This window comes from Mugil cephalus, chromosome 2 (genome assembly GCF_022458985.1).
Source record: "Mugil cephalus isolate CIBA_MC_2020 chromosome 2, CIBA_Mcephalus_1.1, whole genome shotgun sequence".
NCBI lineage: Eukaryota > Metazoa > Chordata > Actinopteri > Mugiliformes > Mugilidae > Mugil > Mugil cephalus.
The window spans coordinates 31,566,346-31,586,727 of NC_061771.1; the positions used below are offsets into that span (position 1 = coordinate 31,566,346).

Below are 20,382 nucleotides of genomic sequence, written 5' to 3' on the forward strand. Positions count from 1 at the left end.
TGCAGACAGTACAAGTAAAAACCTTGACCTGACTCTAGGAAACAACTGAAAAAATTACTGTGAGGATCTCCTGTCTTTGTAAATCCTCTCTACTCTTCTTCAGTTCTAAGAGACTGGTGGGAAGTTGCGGTTTAAATACGAACCTCTGTGGCTAAACACTCATCAGAATCTTTCACTGAAGCAGGATACTGCTGCCTGCTGGTGTACAAGCACAATGTTTTATGGCTAGGTAAACTTTGATAGGAGCTTATTAAAGATATTCTCCACTAGACACGTCTCTTTTCAAGTCTACATTGTACTTCTGTTTGTTGTGTAAACCAGAGTGAAACGCCCCATTGCAGCCCTTTAACAGGAATCCTACATCACTTGTAATGCATGACTGTTTATGGTAAAATGTCGGTACCGCTTTTTTATAAATCATATAATTTTATAAACTATAAAACAGTATCAACGAATACAGTCAGGTCAGTTTTACTGAAGTAGTCCTGGAGCTTCTTAGATGCTTCTTCCTGTCCATATCTGTATGTCTCTGCTAACTGTTTTGAAAGTGTGCATGAGGTAAAAACCAGGAGATATGGCAAACTCTGTTTTTAGACACAAAGAGCACAAGAGCGACAAAAGAAATGTATCACTGACAATCATTTACCTGGTGAGTCAGCCCTTGTGTGCAAACACACACACACACACACACACACACACACACACACACACACACACACACACACACACACACACACACACACACACGTGACATCCAGGAAATGGAGAGGGGAGGAGCAGCTGAGGACAACGTGTTCAGTGAATATGTGTCGATGGAGGAAAACTGAAAGCTGAAGCAAGGTGAGTGTTAATATTCTTCTTCTTTGTGTGAAAGGACGATAATGTCAGTCCTGTATTGTGTTGCACATGTCAGAATTGACAATGAAGTTGACTCGACTTGAAGAGGAGAACTCAATAGTTTAATTCACACATTCACATTAATTGGTGCTTGATCACTTTAATTTCCAGCTGCTTTTATTAAACTGTGTAGTAACTGTGCTTCACTTCCTGCTTTCAGTCAGATTTACTCTGATCAAACTAGTATGTTACCAGCCAATCCTCCACTTCCAGATATATATTTATATACACCTTATGTTAGAGATCACAGATAAGTATCTTCTATCAAATGAGCACATTAGGATCAGGTTTAATTTAGATTTTAATCTTTGATATTTTGATTCAATCATATATTTTGTGAATGTGAGCTCTTATATTTAAATTGTAAGATTTTATTCCTCCTGATATTAACAAAGAACTGAAGTTCATGTAAATGAATGCGTCTGGTTTACCTCTCAGCCTGATGGAAGTCCAGAAGATGGAAGAAGAGGAGGACATCTGTCTGTCTAAGAAGAGCGACAATTCTAAAGATATAATTCCAGACTTCAGCGAAGAACCTGGACCCTCAGACACAAAGTAAGAGAACTGCTACTGACTTGTTTATTTCACTCATTTTGAATGATCAGCTGTATTGGCCAAATACGGATGTAGCTCAGTGGTAGAGCGCATGCTTTCCATGTATGAGGCCCCAGGTTCAATCCCTGGCATCTTCGGCTGTAGCACACAGGTTCACCTCCCGCCCTGTCCGTGGCTGTGTTACCCCAATCAGGTGCACCCCAATATGCACCCCCTGGTGGGGCTGCAGCCCAATGCTCCAACTGTACACATTACTGTGTGTGAACAAATGGATGTGTCAAACAGCAGTACAGAAGCAGTACAGAATTTAGTACAAAGTGACCAAGACATAAAAAAAAGCGTGAAAAACAGGAAAACTGTACAACATAAATTAGATTAAATAATAAAGTAATAAAAATGTAGAAGCAGATATATACAATGGATTCGAACATTACTTATTTACAACTAATAAACACTCCTGGGTCCTGGGTAGAAGGAATGTCAGTACCAATTATCTTCTCCGCAGACCTGATTGTTATCTGCAGTCGGTCGCGTCTTGTGGCACATTCAAACCAGACCATGATGGATGTGGTCAGGACAGACTGAATTATTGCTTTGTAGAAAATGATTAGCAGCTCCTAAGGCAGGTTGAACTTATTGAGCTGATCTAACTCTGCTGGACCGTCTTTCTCACAGAGTCAGCGTGGGAGGTCCATTTCAAGTCTTGTGAGATTGTTGACCTTAGGAACCTGAAAGAGTCCATGGTAGGGATGGTCCAGTTAAGGATTGTCAGAGGAGGGGTTGATGGGGGGGCTCTTTCTGAAGTCCACTGTCATCTCCACAGTCTTGAGTGGGTTTAGCTCCAGGTGGTTCTGACTGCTCCAGAGCACCAGGCATTCCACTCCCCCCCCTGTATGCAGACTTCTTGCCATTCTGGATGAGGTGGTCATGGTGATGGTGGTGTCATCTGCAAACTTCAGGAGTTTCAAAGAAGGGTCCCACGAGGTGCAGTCATTGGTGTAAAGGGAGGAGGGTGGTGGGGTAGCTGCAGCTGTAGTTTGTGTATTTAAATCTACTTAACTTACTTCTATCTCAGAGCTAATCAGTGTTTGATGAGACTAAAAACTAATTTCTTTCTACAGAGGTCAGTACCACAGACAGAGAGCAGAGTCTCCAGTATCCAGCTGTGAGTCTATGAAGAGTGATTGGTCTAAAGAACGTTCTCCAGACTTCAGTGAAGAACCTGGACCCTCAAACGCAAAGTAAGAGAACTGCTACTAACATGTTTATTGGACTTATTTTGAACCACAATAGATTAGATCTGTCCCTGATGGTTGATTCATTTTTATTCTAATGTATTTCCTAAAGTAGTTGAGTTGTCAGTCACCTATCAAAGTTGTGAGCAAGTTGTGAGGATTGTACAACATACAAACATGACACCATCTCATTATCTACAGCTGCTGTAGTCTGTGTATTTACATCTACATAAATGAATTTATCAGAAATCAATGAGACTAAAACATATTTCTTTCTGCAGAGGTCAGTACCACGGAGCAGAGTCCACAGTATCCAGCTGTCTGTCTATGAAGAGTGACTGGTCTAAAGAACGTCCTCCAGACTTCAGTGAAGAACCTGGGCCCTCAGACACAAAGTAAGACTGTTTCTACTGTAAACTGATGTTCCCTGGTGATCGTGCAATGGCGCACTGACCCTCACTCTCTTTGTCTGGTGCAAGTCCATGACAACACCATCATTTCCCATAGACTTTGTTATTTTAGTTTGATGCAAGGTTGCAGTTTTCAGTTTTTGTTCATTTTATTGAGATTTAGTTTCTTTCTTTATGTAGGTAGTAATTTAGTAGAATGATGTCAGGGTCCTATGGCCCCAACATCTCCCTTTTTTATTTATTTATTTTTTGTTTGGCTGCTACCTGTGGTCCCTTTTGGCTCTTTAAGTTTGGTTTAACTTTTACCCTGCTCTCTTCAAGTTTAAATAAAACCATGCATCGTTTGAATCTCCTGAATTGTGGTCCGGCGTCTGTTTATATGTTATGGCTCTCTTTCTTAAGCCATTATGAATAGTTCATAAAAACTGACCTGATAAAAAAATTTTGTATGTAGAAAAAAAAGTTCCTGGTCTGGGTTTTATAACCAGGAAGTACTCAAGCGCAAAGTTTTTTTTTATTATTTAATTAACGGCTATGTATTAAACCAGTTGAAACTTTATTAACTAGAACTGCACCTCTTTGGCTGTAACTAAGCCTTTACTTAAAACTTTTATACCCGGATTCTATTTTTTGAGTTCATCATAGAACAGAAACCACACTGGTTAAAATTAAAGTCAATTGATCACGATATTTTATTACACAGTCTTGATAGTGTGATCAAGATGAAAACAAATGCAGTTCTTTTAGAGCATCCGGGCAGTTATACAAAACATAGATATTTCTCACCAACAATCAAAAATCAATCAAAAACAAATTATTTTAATGATCAAGAAATGTTTTGACAGAGAAAGGAAGGATCCAGTCTCCAGCAGCTGTGGACACTGGTTCTGTAAACAGTACATCACCCCATACTGGGACCAGTCATCTTCATCAGGACACTCCTCCTTTCCCCAGTGTGGTCAAAGATCCAGAACAAGTAAGACTGTACATCTGTCTGGTGATGGACACTTTTCTGGAAACTGGTTGATTTAATCCAAACACATTGTTGTGTTCTACATCATGGAGGATCAGTGGATAGCTGAATTTCATGGTTGGTGCTGTTAAAAAAAAGAAGAGATGAACGTATTGTAGTATGAGTCTAAAATATTCCAGCGAGAAAGGAACTCATTGAGCTATTAGGTGAAAAGCTGCAGATCAAACCCTCAAAAGTTGTTTCGTTATGAGAAGAAACAACTCTTGGCAAGGCATTTAAGTCAGTTTTCTGTGATTTCTAACATCGATGACTGAATCTTTATTTTTTTTCTTCTCATGTTTGTTCTTGTTTCCAGCTGATGTTAGTCTGCGGGATGTTTTAGATGAACATAAGATTGGTCTGAGGATCAGATGTGAACATGTGACTGAAGGAACTGATGTAAAAGGAAGAGGAACCCTCCTCAACAGGATCTACACTGAGCTCTACATCACAGAGGGACAGAGTGAAGAGGTTAATACCCAACATGAGGTGAAGCAGCTTGAGACAGCTTCCAAAATGAAGGCCCTCCATGACATTCCAATCAAGTGCCACAACATCTTTAAAGCCTTACCTGACCAACAGAAACACATCAGACTGGTTCTGACTAATGGTGTCGCTGGCGTTGGAAAAACCTTCTCAGTGCAGAAGTTCACTCTGGACTGGGCAGAGGGTTTGGAAAACCAAGATGTCAGTGTGGTGATTGTGCTTTCGTTCAGGGAGCTGAACTTGATCAAAGATGAGCAGTACAGTCTTCTCAGGCTGCTCCATGTTTTCCATCCAACGTTACAGAAGGTCACAGCAGAGCAGCTGGCTGTCTGTAAACTTTTGTTCATCTTTGACGGCTTGGATGAAAGCAGACTTCCACTGGACTTCAACAACAGTGAGGTTGTGTCTGATGTCACACAGAAGGCATCAGTCAGCGTGCTGCTGACAAACCTCATCAAGGGGAACCTGCTTCCCTCTGCTCTGGTCTGGATCACTTCCAGACCTGCAGTAGCCAGTCAGATCCCTCCTATATGTGTCGACAGGGTAACAGAAGTACGAGGCTTCACTGACGCCCAGAAGGAGGAGTACTTCAGGAGGAGGTTCAGTGATGAAGAGCTGTCCAGCAGAATCATCTCCCACATCAAGACCTCCAGGAGCCTCCACATCCTGTGTGCAATCCCAGCCTTCTGCTGGATCACTGCTACAGTTCTGGAGCACATGTTGACTACAGAGCAGAGAGGAGAGCTGCCCAAGACCCTGACTGACATGTACTCACACTTTGTGATGGTTCAGACGAAGAGGAAGAAGAACAAGTATCAAAAGGGACATGAGACGAGTCCACAGGAGCTGATGGAGGCTGACAGGGAAGTTCTTCTGAAGCTGGGGAGGCTGGCATTTGAAGAACTGGAGAAAGTAAACATCATGTTCTACCAAGAAGACCTGGAGCGCTGTGGTCTGGATGTGACAGAGGCCTCAGTGCACTCAGGAGTTTGTACAGAGATCTTCAGAAGAGAGAGTGTGATCTTCCAGAAATCAGTCTACTGCTTTGTTCATCTGAGTGTTCAGGAGTTTCTGGCTGCAGTCTACATGTTCCACTGTTACACCAACAGGAATACAAAGGCACTGATGGACTTCCTTGGGAAAGACCTCCAGTATCCCAATAAATCTCTTGATGACTTCCTGTATGGAGCCATGAAGAAATCCCTGCAGATTAAAAGTGGTCACCTTGACCTGTTTGTTCGCTTCCTTCATGGCCTCTCTCAGGAGTCCAACCAGAGACTCTTAGGAGGTCTGCTGGGTCAGACGAAAAACAGTCCAGAAATGATCCAAAGAACCATCAACAAGCTGAAGGAGATGAACACTGGCAAAATCTCTCCTGACAGAAGCATCAACATCTTCCACTGTCTGATGGAGATGAACGACCACTCAGTTCACCAGGAGATCCAAGAGTTCCTGAAGTCAGAGAACAGATCAGAGAAGAAACTCTCTGTGATCCACTGCTCAGCTCTGGCCTACATGCTGCAGATGTCAGAGGAGGTTCTGGATGAGTTGGACCTGGAGAAGTACAACACATCAGAGGAGGGAAGACGGAGACTGATCCCAGCTGTGAGGAACTGCAGAAAGGCTCGGTATGTCCAGATGTGATGTTCGACATAATAAATCAGTGGAGATTAGTATCTTAAATTCTTCAGATTAAAATGTCCATCAGTGGTATTATTTTTTGAAGTTGTTTAAAATGCATTTAGTAGATTAAGACAAGGTCTGTATAATTTTCTAAAGATCACTAGCCTGGAGGTTTGGAGAGCATCAATTTTATTGTAATTACATTACACGGAAGTCTTCCCTGGTGATTCATAAAAGGTTTTCTTGTTTTACTTGTATTTTCCCAGACCATGTGTATTAATACAGTTAATACCAAAATCACTTCAAAGTAGGTCTGTTTAGTGAAACTTGAATTAGGAAAAAAATAAAATACCTTCAAGCAACACTTGAATAGAACCTGACACCTAAATGTCCTTAGACTGCGAGACAGGCAGTTTCGCTGATAGACCCTCATTCTCCGAGGAGATCTCTTCCTCCTCAGGGAGTCCTCCCAAAGGGCTGGTGCAGAAGAAGGGCCATGTCCTCCAGTGAGGTGAGGGCAGATGATGTTGATGAAAGTTTAGAATGAGATGGAGGTCCAGGTTGTATGCAGCACAAACCCAAGATCTCTCCTCTGGGCCATAGCCAGCATCTTGGAGACATGAAAAAATTAGGTGCACCCTTGTGAACTGCAGGCTTGAACCACTGAAAGAGAGTCTTGGCGGACATCTGGGTGGTAAGAGGAGCAGCAATGGAGCTGTTGTTCTGGATAAAGCATTTGTAAAATGACAAAGCCCAGAAAATGTTGCAGCTGCTTATGTTTTCAGGCAAACAATATACCCCAAGAATGAGTTCTGCACAATACGCTGCAGGGCAATTTGGCCATGGTGGGTGTGGTCCTCAAGGGACCTGAAGTAAATGAGGATGTCATCGTGGTAGACAAAAACATATTTATCCATCATGTCCCTGAGAATGTTGCTGACCAGGTCTGAAATACTTCCATGGTATTGGTGAGGCCAAATGCCATCACCAAATTTTCATAATGTCTTGTGGGAATGTTGAACGGGAACAGAAGCCTTAGATAGTTGGCAGATGGAGCATATAGGTCAAATGCATGCAAAGTCGGAAACATGAAGACAGGCAAATGAATGGTTGAATGTCTCGCATGGCAAAGAACAATCTGGCAGAGAAGTGAGTGTGGTACTGAAGAATATATACAAACGTGTGTCTAAGTCACGTTAATAGCTGATCTTTAATTCAAAAATGGTTTGCAGTTCGTCCCTATTACTGTGTTATCCTTCACACAAAGATAATGTGTCTGTTAGGGTTATTTACTGGGCATAAGTTCCTTAGGGGTAAGAAGAGATACTGTCTAGGTGTTTGATGTCATAGAAAGGGGACTTTCCTATTTGTAAGTTGTTACAGGAATGCGATTTAGTTATGGATGTACAGTTATGACCATCTTCATGAGCATTTGTGCCAAGTGTATTCTTAATTTTGGGAAGCCAGCCAATCACATGATAAACTCTGTCTTTGAAAACACTATAAGCGATGAATGTTTCTCCATTATGTCATTTTGAGATCGTCCTTGGTCTCCTGTTGTAATTACGATATACACTCACTTGCCACTTTATTAGGTAGACCTGTTCAATTGCTTGTTAACACCAATAACTAATCAGCCGGTTACGTGGCTGCAATTCAGTGCATTTAGGCATGTAGAGGTGATGAAGACAACTTACTTAAGTTGAACGTTATATGGTTGTTGGTGCCAAGGCTGGTCTGAGTATTTCAGAAACTGCTGATCTACTGGGATTTTAACGCACAACCATCTCTAGGGTTTACAGAGAATGGTCCAAAAAGAGAAAATATCCAGTGAGCAGCAGTTGTGTGGATGAAAATGCCTCGTTGATGTGAGAGGTCATGGGAGAATGGACAGACTGGTTGGAGACAATACAAATTCAAGGAATCTAGAATACTATCTCTGAACACAGTCCAACCTTGAAGAAAATGGGTTACAGCAGCAGAAGACCACATTGGATGCCACTCCTGTCAGTTAAAAAACTGAGACTACAAGTACACACAGGCTTGCCAAAATTGGAAAATAGAAGATTGGAAAAACGTTGCCTGGTCTGACGAGTCTCGATTTTAGCTGCAACATTCGGACGGCAGCATCACAATTTGGCGTAAACAACATGAAAGCATGTAATGGTGTGGGGGATATTTTCTTGACTGGTTTCCAGAACATGACAGTGAGTTCACTGTACTCCAATGGCCTCTACAGTCACCAGATCTCAATCCAATAGAGCACCTTTGGGATGGGAGATTCTCATCATAGATGTGCAGCCGACAAATCTGCAGCACTGCATAATGCTATCATGTCAATATGGACAAAAATCTCTGAGGAATATTTCTAACACCTTGTTGAAATATGCCATGAAGCAATTAAAGCAATCTTTCAGTTTTGTGTGATTATTATTATTGTCCAGAGTGCTATCTGTCAGACAGTTTCCACCACTCCTGATTAGAGGATGAGAAACAGCTGTGTGCACAGGTGCGCTGAGTTGACTAATGAGGTTGGAGTAGCTGGAGCAGAGGTGGGATCAATGGAAAACTATTGAGAGGGATATCGATGACTGAGCTGTGACAAAATCACCCATATTCAATTTTTAAAAAATTCTTCCCACTGTTTCTGCTTCAACTGAACAAGTGCAAAATGTAATGACATCAACTTTACTCAGTCAGGAGTGTTGTAATGTGAGCAACGTCTCTGACTCATCAGAACACTTGAACAAATACCATGTTAACTAATGTTATAGACACAGCAAGCCAATAAAAAAGTACACCAAAACTGACTGTTCATAGTCCATCTGCACCAGAAAGAGCCAACTTCAGCCTAGATCTGTGACAAATATTTATTGTCTAGTGACTAGTTTAATTTCAGGAGATTTTTCCTGTGTATGAACATAAACAGTTGTATGAGGCAGTCATAAGGAGCAAAGAGAGATCATCTTTACATATGTAACTGAGTTTAACTCTCACTAAATATTCTGACAGACTGTGGAGAGCATAAATGTAACTTTGTGTTCCCCCCTGCATCTGCAAGATGAAAGTAGAACAAAGATTGTTGTTAATAGTCTGCAGTTATTATGACATAAAGTGATAGATTTTAATACAAATTTTATATGTTTTCTAAACACAGACTTTCTGGATGTGGATTCTCAGAGAATCACTGTGAAATTGTTGCCTCAGCTTTGAAGTCCAAGCCTTCCTATCTGACAGAGCTGGACCTGAGTATGAATAATCTGCAGGATTCAGGAGTGAAACTGCTGTCTGCTGGACTGGAGAGTCCACATTGTAGACTGGAGACTCTGAGGTCAGTTCACTGCCTGTAGCTGTTGTAGATTTTCTTTCTTTATCCAGTTTAAATCAATGAGTGATGTGACAAAAGTTCTTTGGTTGATAAATGTTAAGTATTTTCAAGTGTGTGAGAAAAAGTACAAAGTCGGTCTACTCATTGTAGCAAGAATTTCATCTACATCTTTTATTCTTTATTAAGATTGAATGGCTGCAGATTTGGCTGCTCCACAGAATCAAAGATCAGCTTTGATTCTCTGGTCTCAGCCCTGAAGTCCAACTCCTCCCATCTGAAATATCTGGATGTGAGTAGGAACAAGCTGCAGGATTCAGGAGTGAAGCAGCTGAGTGATCTTCTGGAGAGTCCACTCTGTAGACTGGAGACTCTGAGGTCAATTCACTGTCTATTATGGAGAAGTATTAGGGCCACCCGTGAGAAAATAAAATGCAAGGAGGTAGAGTTTTTTCCAACATGCACTTCAATCACACATGAGAAAAAAGTCCAAAATACAATGTTGAGGAAAGTGGCAAACTTTTGAGACTACCAGAGCATATGACTGTTTCTATAAAATGTTGTGCCGGCAGATAGGTGAACTTGAAAGTGCGATCAAAATAAAAGGAACCACATAGACCGCTTTGAATACTATCTGTCAGACAGATTTTAGTTTGTCAACAATGATAGTGCTAGATTACAAAAATAGATTTTGGAGTTTCTCAGGATCCTCACCCAGTTACATTTATCCATGAAACCAGATCAAAGCAACTGGTTAAACTCCAAGCACGGCTTAAAGACATAAGGCTTGGATGCCCTATAATTTTCTACTTTCAATCTCAGACCAAATAGAAGTCATTGTATTTGGCCCTAAACATTGCAGAGATTCATTATCTTAATCACCTTTGGATGGCATTTCCTTAGCCTCTAGTACTACTGTGAAAAAACGTGGTGTTATATTTGACTAAGATATGTCTTTTAATCCTTACATAAAGCAGGTGACCAGGACTGCTTTCTTTCATCTCCGTAATATCGTCAAAATTAGGAGCGTCGATCGAGCTGCATTTTTCTTATTTAAGGCAAAACTTAGGGAAGGAAGACTAATAAACAAGCAACAAGTAAAGACAGCTGCAGTAAAAGCCTGGCAAGCATCACAAAGGAGGAAACCCAGCGTATGGAGATTCAAGGGTTCCAGACTTCAGGCAGTCATTCCCTGCAAATGATTCTTAACGGAGTATTAATTAAAAATTAACATTAAGTTTATGGAAATGTTCATTTGTCCAGTAACTTTAAGCCTCTGCAATGGAGATGGTATAAAAATGGCTGTTATTCCTAAAAATTTCATAAGATATTTTTGCTCATCCCCTTGTATTAAACCTGAGAGTCTGCACTTCAGCTGTATCTTAATTGTTCAATTTATAATCTAATATGGTAGCACATAGAATTGAAATCTTGTGTCACTGTCCAAACAGACAGAGTATTTATTTGGTTCCTTCTACTCCACCTCTCCCTCTCCTCTCTCAAGGTTTCTTGCTGCTTAAGACAGTGTTAAGACAATTTGTATTGTTATTGACATTATTGCATTGAAAGTCAATGAAGCTGACACACTGATGTTGAGCTATGCCTATAAAACATGAACACATTTGACTAGACATGATTTATCAACACGTTTCACTCTTTTTTAGATTGGAGTGCTGCAATTTGTCAAAGATCAGCTGTTACTCCCTGGTCTCAGCTCTGAAGTCCAACCCCTCTCATCGCAAACATTTGGACCTGAGTAACAACATCCTGAAGGATTCAGTAGTGAAGCAGCTGTGTGGTTTTCTGGAGAGTCCACTCTGTAGACTGGAGACTCTGAGGTCAGTTCACTAACTGTCTGTTACTATTGTAGATCTGATATGTTTAATGACCAACTGAACCTCATTTATGTTCATCCAGAATGTTCATCCATAAAGCTGTAAATATCTATGGAATCAATATCGTGTCATAATCTGAAACTGTGAAAAAGGTTTGAAAATTTGAAACTAGTGTTTCTTTAGACTTCTTGAAAGATTGCATGATGTTTTAAAAAGTCTGTAAAATATTCACGTTCCTGTACATATTATTTTATATCAGAATTTTGCATTTTCTACGTGTTACACCCTGAGGTCTTATGAATGCCACATGAATCAGACACAGGAATATCCCATGGAATAAATTAACCAAAAACGCCACCACACATAGAGGGAAAAACTAGAATGAGAAATAAACACTTTTATTAACAAGGAACAGAACAGAGACACTTTGAAAACATGTTGAAGAAACACTAGAGTTATACAGCCATGGAGAAAGATGACTCAAACACAAAATAACATTAACAGACATTTGATTTTTCTCTTTCACTGCATTCTGCGAGCTTTCTGAACTTTTCACTCTTGCAAACAATTTTGAATTGATTTTAAGCTTTTTAAACATTCATGTCAGTTAATATCATGATGCTGATCGCTTAATATCATCAGCTATATCTTGTATCTGTTTCAAATTCTGCCTTTTTCTTTAGTCAGATGCATGTATTTATGACAGATGTATGATTATCTTGTTTGTCCTGCTCTTCTTTTCTCTCTTCTCTGTTTCTACCCGACTGGCCTTCGGTAAATGGGTTCCTCCATATGAGCTGGGTTATACTCAAAGTTTCTTCCTCTTAAAAGGGAGTTTTTCCTGCTACTGTCACTTTCTTGCTGGCTGCTCTGGGTGTTTCAGGCCAGATTTTGCAAAGAGTCTTGAAAAAATTTGTATTATTACTAATGCTATATGAAAAAATATTGAATTCAGTTGAACAGAACAAATGTCCTTTTGTTCAAGACGAGTGTTTGTAGCAGAATCTGTAGAAAATGTCCACTGTTTGTTGTTAAGGTCAGTGAAGCTGATACAGTAATGTTGAGCTGCACATTTAAAACCTGAACACATCTGACTATTCACAATTTATCTATATCTTTTATTCTTTATTCAGACTGACTGACTGCAGTTTATCAGAGATCAGCTGTGATTCTCTGGTCTCAGCTCTGAAGTCCAACCCCTCCCATCTCAAACATCTGGACCCGAGTAACAACAAACTTCATGTTTCAGTAGTGAATCAGCTGTGTGGTTTTCTGGAGAGTCCACTCTGTAGACTGGAGACTCTAAGGTCAGTTCACTATCTGTTTCTATTGTAGAGCTGATGACCAACCTTGAAACATCCATTTTGCAAGTGTGATTATACTGGTATGAACAGAGTCGGACAAATTCTAGTTTGTCTGAATCTTCTACTCATGCAAATGCGAGTCATCATGGTTCTGTGCTTGGACCAATACTCTTCACATCCTGAAAGATTCATTTAGACAATTTTATTAGGAAATATTACGCAATCCTCCATCACTATGCAACTAAGATTCAGTTATATTTAGCCATGAAACCAGATTAAACTAATCAACCCTAAATATCTCAGAGATTCATCATCACTTTTATCACTATTATCACTTAGTTTCTTTTGATGGCGTTACCTTGGCCTCCAGTACTACTGTGAAAGCCCTTGGTGTTATATTTGACAAGAATATGTCCTTTAATTCTCACATAAATCAAGACTTCTTTCACCTGCATAATATCATTAAAATTAGGAACATCAAGTTTCAGAGTGACGCTGAACAACAAGTTCATGCATTTGTGTCTTCCAGGCTGGATTATTACTGTTAACTCATAACTGTCTGACTACAAATAGCTCTTTAAGAAGCCTCCAATTGATTCAAAATGCTGCAGCAAGAGCACTGACAGGAATTAGCAAGAAAAATCATATTACTACAGTATTAACTTCTATTCACTATCTCCCTTTAAAATTTAGAATTGAATCTAAAATCATATTGTTTACAAGGCGCTTTCTCAGATCTCAAAGTTCAGGACAACGTGCAGTTCCTAGAGTTTCTAAAAGTAGAATGGGAGGTAGAGTCTTCAGCTACCAGGCTCCTCTCCTATGGAACCAGCTCCCAGTTTGGGTTCAGGAGGCAGACACTGTCTCTCCGTTTAAGGTCAGGCTTAAGACTTTCCTTTTTGACAAAGCTTATTGTTAGAGCTGGACTAAACCATCCCAGCGTTATGCTGCTGTAGGCCAAGGCTGCAGGGGGGACGATGCTCTGAGTACCTGTACTCATTTTTTAAATAACTTCTTCTCTATTTACTATTCATGCAATTGTTTACCACTACTGCAATGTTATGTGTCCTTATCTCGAACAACCCCAAGCACACACCCTAAAATCTTCTTGTGAGTTTCCCTGGCCTGGACTTGTGCTTCAGACCTGTTTAGCTTCACACTATATATGTTGTTATATTATGTATCTTGTCATGATATTGATTCCACGAATGTCTTTTTTGTTCACGACCAGTGTTTGTAGCAGAATCTGTAGAAAATGTCCACTGTTTCAGTGCAGCTGAAAGCAATGTTATGTTGCACATTTAAAATCTGAACACATCTGGCTATTTGTAATGTATCACCATCTTTTATTCTTTATTCAGACTGACTGGCTGCAGTTTGTCAGAGATCAGCTGTGATTCTCTGGTCTCAGCTCTGAAGTCCAACCCCTCCCACCTGAAACACCTAGACCTGAGTAACAACATCCTGCAGGATTTAGGAAAGACTCAGCTGTGTGGTTTTCTGGAGAATCCACTCTCTAGACTGGAGTCTCTGAGGTCAGTTCACTGACTGTCTGTTACTCTTGCAGATCTGATGAACTCATTTTGAAAGTTTGCATAATGTTTTAAAGTCTGTTAAACTTTCAGTTCTGTGTAAATATTATTTTCTCAGTCTCATCTCATCTTCTGTAGCCACTCTTCCTCTGGAGGTTTGTGGGGGGCTGGAGCCTATTCCAGCTTAAATATCATTCTGTGTCAGAGTTTTCCTTCTGCTTCCTGCAGTGTTTCTTCAACACATTATCAGAGTTTCAAGTTCATCACTGTTCTCATGGTGTATTAGTTTGTTTCCAGATTTTAAATTGAGATCTGAATACTGCCATTGTTATGAACAGAACCGGTGACAAAGGGCCGCCCTGGAGGAGTTCAACCCTCACTGGGAACGAGTCTGACTTACAACCGGCTACACGGACCAAACTCGTGCTCCTTTGGCCGTCCACCCCATACAACCGGTGCACCCACCACAGGATGTCCCTGGGGACACAATAGTAGGCCTTCTCCAAATCCACAAAACCCATGTGAACAGGTTGGGCAAACTCTCATTTGCCCTCCAGCGGGGTTAAGAGCTGGCCCATGGTTCCATGCCGGAATGAAAACCACATTGTCCCTCCTCGATTTGCATAGAGTGAGGAGTGTGATCCCCCTATAGTTGGAACACACTTTCTTAAAGCTGGAGACCACCCAGATAGATACCCAGAGTGGATCTTATTCTCTCATGGAGCTCTGCCACCAAGGTTCTGTTTCACCACCTCAACAACTTCTGCCCCAGAGACTGGAAGGCCCAACCCCAGGCCTTCTGGCTCTATTTCCTCTGAGGAAATCATATTGGTGAGATTAAGTAGTTCAGATCAGGCAGGCCGTTCCTCCAAATCACGCCCCTCCAGGTCACTCTGACATTGCCCATGTGAGTGTTGAAGTCCCCTAGAAGGGCAATGGAGTCCCCAGTCGGGGCGCAATCCATCATCTTACCTAGGGCCTCCAAAACGGGTGGGTACTCTGAACTGCTGTTTGGCACAACAGCATCAGGACCCATTCCCCTACCCAAAGGCACAGGGATGCAACCCTTTCATCCACCCTCCTTCTTACAGTGTTTCTTCAACACATTTTCATAGTTTCAAGTTTGTGACTGTTCTATTGGTGTATTAGCTCCTCAAACTATTCCTTACATCGCCGGGCAACAGCAGCAGGTAACGTCAGCCGCTCCCCGTCCCCACTGAAAAAGTTGTGGGCGAGTTGCCGCCTGACAACCCTGAGGTGCCAGGTGGCTTGCCAGAACCTCTTTGGAACTGATCAGTAGTGCACGAGCCCCAGGCCTGGCTCCTGGGTGGGCCCCGGTAGCCCTCTGTTCTCACGTTTATACTAGTCATTCAGGATCTTCTGAACCGTTCTTTGTCTGACCCTTCACCTAGGAGCTATCTGCCTTGGAAGACCCTACCAGGGGCAAAATTCCCCAGACAGCATAGCCCCTAGTGTCATTAGGGCGCTCAAACTTCTCCACCATGGTGAGATGACAGTTCAAGGAGGAGAAACACACAGTGTATCTTTTTCATAATAAAATGTCACTGTTTAGAAGAGGAAGATTCAAGCTCTCCAGACTGTTTTGATTGACATTTTCTCAGCACTTTTCAGGACAACATTTACGAGGATTCAGACCTGGAAAACAAAGATACCCTGAAAACATGTTAAAAGTCAGTGAAGCTGACAGAGTCATTTTGAGCTCTACATTTAAAACCTGAAAACATCTGACTGATCATCAATCATTTCATCTTTTATTCTTTACTCAGGTTGATGGACTGCAGGTTGACAGAGATCAGCTGTGATTCTCTGGTCTCAGCTCTGAAGTCCAATCCCTCCCATCTGAAACATCTGGACCTGAGTCACAACAGACTGCAGGATTCAGGAGTGAAGCGGCTATGTGATTTTCTGGAAAGTCCACTCTGTAGACTGGAGTCTCTGAGGTCAGTTCCCTAACTGTATGTTATTATTATTATAGATCCGATATGTTTAATGACCAACAACATATATATTCATCCAGAGCTTTCATCCCTAAAGCTGTAAATATCTCTGGGATTAAGATCATGCCATTATCTGAAACTATGAAAAAATACTTGGAAAGTTTGAAATTCAGTGAAATCTTGCGAAGTTTTTTAGAAGTCTGTTTTTAGAAGTGAGTTTTCCTTCTTCTTACAGTGTTTCTTGAACACATTTTCAAAGTTTCAAATTTGTCACTGTTCTCCTGGTGTATTAGTTTGTTTCCAGGTTTTAAACTCTGATCTGAATACTGCTGTGAGCGAGTGTAAAAAGGTCTGAAACTTTCAAACTTCTATTTTAATAGTGTGAGAGTTTATTTTGAAACCCTGAAACCTGAAATATAATATAATATAATCTCATCAGTTTTCAGGCCCCCTGAACATATCTGACTATTCATGATTTATAGTTTGTTTTCAGTTGGACTGGGCTTCTCAATGTGTCTTGCCTCAAATCTTGTCACTAGGGAATTGTAACATCTTATGCTGTGTATAATGAATGCTAAAGCCTAGGCTAGTGACTGCTGTGAACAGTGCAGCTGACGACTAGAAAAACTTAGTAACAGCATGGAAAGACACCTGACAGAAGGGAACATTCCCTGCCGGGGCTATAGCTGCTTAGCACCTCACTGTAGCAGTAAGACTTTGCTAAGCCATTGACTACATCCTATGTAGCTACAAATCTGAACAAATACCTACAGAGTCGGCAAGAGCAGGGACAGAAAATTACTTACTACTAGCTAATATGGTTTTTGACACTGGATTGGACTTGACAATGAGTAGGTAAAACTTGTTAGTGGAAGCTAGTAGTTTAGATGGAGATGGGAAGAAGCAGCTGATTTGTGCATGTGGCTGGCACAACAACAGTTAAGGGCCTCAGAATCCATCAATGGAAGAAAAAAGTGGTTGGTAGAGGGAATACAGGCACCCCGCATTCATAGCTGATAGTGTCAAAGGCCTAGTCAAAGGCTATTTTGCAGATATACGGCTCTGCTTTACCACAGCAGAGTACACTACAGCATGGCAGTAACTGGAGGTAGGCATCATGGCAGGGTGTACGATCTCTCCACTAGCTTTTACAATGGCAATGGAGGTGATCATTAGGGCCTCGAAATGGGTGGCAGGTGGAGAAAAGCTGTAGGGAGGGCATCACCTCTCCCCAGTTAGGGCCTACATGGATGACATGATGACTGCAACGTCAACTGCTCCATCTACGAGCAGACTGCTGGATAAGCTAAACAGCAACCTACAGTGGGCTAAAATGAAAGTGAAGTTGAGTAAATCTAGGAATATTTCAGTTAAAGGAAATGTACTAGATAATAGGTTTGTTATAAATAAAGAGGTGGAGAAGTCAGTTAAAAGGTCAGGAAGGTTGTATGATGCAAGTCTTAGTGATAAATTGCAGTTCAAATGATCGAGGCAGGAAAGTTTTCAAGACATTTCAAGTATAGACCAGTCAGGGGTCCCAGGAACCTTAAGGTTATGGTTTTTGGAGTTTGGTTTATTGCCCTGGCTAATGTGGCCACTGACAGTGTATGAGATTCCTCTTTCAAGGGTGGAGAAACTTGAGAGGATGATTAATTCATCTATCAGGAGATGGCTTGGTGTCCTACACTGCTTAAGTAGTGCAGCCTGGCATTGGAAAAGCATACTGGAACTCCCAGTAACTAGTCTAACAGAGGAGTTTAAATGTGCTAAGGCTAGACTGGAGTTGACTCTCACTCAGTTGGAAGATCCAGTAGTTAGGTGTGGAGCAGTGGCCACCAGGATTTGAATTATGATAAGAGCTGTTTGCGTACTGTGTTCTTGTGTATGTACACTTAATCAAATTCTGACAGGTTGCAGGGATAGTCTCTCCCAAGGGCGATATACCTGGCATCACAACCAGGTGCTGAAATGCTTTGCAGCTATAATTGAGGAAAACAGGTAGAATTAAATTGCTTATCTGCTAGAAAGTAGAATAGGCATATTATGTTTGTACATGAGGGGCAGTCCGGTGAGGATCAGATATAACGTAGGACAGCTAAGGGTAGGCTGAGCCTGGGAGATGAGGGCCAACTTAACCAGGTAACTGATTATCCCAGCGCAGATATTAAGCACCCAGGTGAGACTGGTCCTGCTGTTGTGGTTGGAAGTAGAGAAGGCAGTGTATTTTATCGAGCTTACTGTCCCATGGGAAAACAGTGTTGAGGAGGCTAATGAGTGCCAGAGAGCTAGATATTCAGAGATTGCTTTTAGTAGTCAGTAGTAGGGCTAATCTTATCTCTCAGTTGAAAGTCACACAGTTGTGTGGTGGCAGCATGGAGGGGGAGTGTCTCCAGGACGCTTGAACTCAGTGTTAAGTCTTCTTAAGTCTTAATCTTATGTCTGTAATAAATGTTATTCTTTATACAGGTTGGAGTGTTGCAGTTTTTCAGAGATCAGCTGTGATTCTCTGGTCTCAGCTCTGAAGTCCAACCCCTCCCATCTAAAACATCTGGACCTGAGTCTTAATGACCTGAAGGATTCAGGAGTGAAGCAGCTGTGTGGTTTTCTGGAGAGTCCACTCTGTATACTGGAGACTCTGAGGTCAGTTCACTGACTGTCTGTTACTATTGTTGATCCGAGTTTTCCTTCTTTTACAGTGTTTCCAGACATTTCTAGAGTTTCAGATTCTTTTCTACCCTGGTGTATTAGTTTGTTCCCAAGTTTTAATCTCTGATCTGAAAACTATTGTGAATGTGTGTAAAAAGTTCTGAAACCTTGAAACTTCTATTTTCAGTAGGTCAACAATATATTTCAAAACTTAATTACACAGTTAGGGCTTTTGGATCATGTGATTTTTAGCAGGAGACAAGGACATCCTCTTCATTTTGGAAAATAAGATGCCATTCTTTAAATTAGAGGTTCAAGCTCTCCAAACTGATTTGATCACATTTTCTCAGCAGTTTTCAGACCAGCATTTACAAGGATTCAGACCTGAAAAACAAACTGATGCAGCAGGAGAACAGAGACACTCTGAAAACATGTTGAAGAAACACTAGAAAAAGTTTGTCGCAGAAACCGTAGAAAATGTCCATTGTTAATTGTTGAAGTCAATGAAGCTGACACAGTAATGTTGAGCTGCATTTAACACCTGAACACATCTGACTATTCATGGTTTATCTACATCTCTAATTCTTTATTCAGATTAATTGACTGCAGTTTGTCAGAGATCAGCTGTGATTCTCTGGTCTCAGCTCTGAAGTCCAACCCCTCCCATCTAAAACATCTGGACATGAGTTACAACAAGCTGCGAGATTCAAGTGTGAAGCAACTGCACTATATTCAGAAGAGTTCACTCTCTAGACTGGAGACTCTGAATCTCTGAGAAAATACACCATTCGTTATTTTGTTCTTCTCAGATTAATATGATGTGAATGTGGTGGTCGAAGTTTGATGCTGTCACGAGGCACTAAAACATTCTTGGATATTTTTTAACTGAACTACATGATGATACATCAAGTAGAGAGAAGGTGGTAACCATCTTTACATACATCATATTGATCAGCAGCTCTGCAGCTTTAAAGCTGTTTCACAACCAGCTACACTATAAATAAAAAGCTTCTAAGGGTATTCAGATGACTATGTTACTGTCTTTGCAATCTCAGTAAATAAAATATGTCTTTATTCATAAACAAGAAAACAAAACAAAAAAACAAACAAAAACATGTTTTAATTCATCAGTAACTGCTGTTGGTGGCTCTGAGTTCAGTTCATCGAGTCATGCAAGAAAAGAGTCACACACTTGAACACATGACCTGCTGCAGGTTACACACTTGTCTAAAGTCACTGAACTTTATTTACACTTTAGCTAAAATGTCTGTATATTGAAGTATATTATCTTCTTGTTTTTCTCTTCTGTCCCTTTCCTGTGTTTGGGGCTTTGTGAAGTGTGTATAAAGTTTAAAGGTCAAAAGGTAATTTACCAGATGCCAGCTCGTAAAACTAACCAGACGTAAGGTTTTAAGTTTTGTTTGTGTATGGGGGTTCTTGGGGATGACCATCCTATATAAGGTGACTGTGGGAGCTGAACGAGAGAGGGGATTCAACGATTGGCCAGAAGCTCCCTCAGATTAGACTGAGTTTTTGACACTGATCTTTCTTGTAATAAGCCTTT

At 41.0% G+C, this 20,382-nt stretch overlaps 1 protein-coding gene across 2 annotated transcripts; it reads left to right on the forward strand.

The window, feature by feature from the left end:
- The first annotated feature begins 788 nt into the window (after positions 1 to 788).
- Positions 789 to 20,208, forward strand: LOC125001155 (NACHT, LRR and PYD domains-containing protein 12-like). Of its 2 annotated transcripts, XM_047577044.1 has the most exons (13): positions 789 to 840; positions 1,336 to 1,452; positions 2,574 to 2,693; positions 2,969 to 3,082; positions 3,943 to 4,073; positions 4,426 to 6,223; positions 9,376 to 9,549; positions 9,733 to 9,921; positions 12,512 to 12,685; positions 14,044 to 14,217; positions 16,002 to 16,175; positions 18,639 to 18,812; positions 19,413 to 20,208. In XM_047577044.1, the coding sequence occupies exons 2-13, from the start codon at positions 1,340 to 1,342 to the stop codon at positions 19,591 to 19,593; spliced, it is 3,516 nt and encodes a 1,171-aa protein (XP_047433000.1). In that variant the 5' UTR covers positions 789 to 840; positions 1,336 to 1,339; the 3' UTR covers positions 19,594 to 20,208. The 2 variants fall into 2 exon arrangements, with proteins under 2 accessions (XP_047433000.1, XP_047433008.1); XM_047577052.1 differs by lacking the exons at positions 16,002 to 16,175; positions 18,639 to 18,812; positions 19,413 to 20,208 and adding an exon at positions 14,553 to 15,903.
- Positions 20,209 to 20,382: the final 174 nt, after the last annotated feature.

What these genes read in the sequence shown, in the direction of transcription:
- LOC125001155 (XM_047577044.1), top strand. Translation starts at nt 1,340, where the DNA reads ATGGAAGTCCAGAAGATGGAAGAAGAGGAGGACATCTGTCTGTCTAAG. An exon ending in AGGAACTGCAGAAAGGCTCG is followed by an intron (nt 6,224 to 9,375) that starts GTATGTCCAGAT and finishes TTCTAAACACAG; the next exon opens with ACTTTCTGGATGTGGATTCT. An exon ending in TGTAGACTGGAGACTCTGAG is followed by an intron (nt 9,550 to 9,732) that starts GTCAGTTCACTG and finishes TTCTTTATTAAG; the next exon opens with ATTGAATGGCTGCAGATTTG.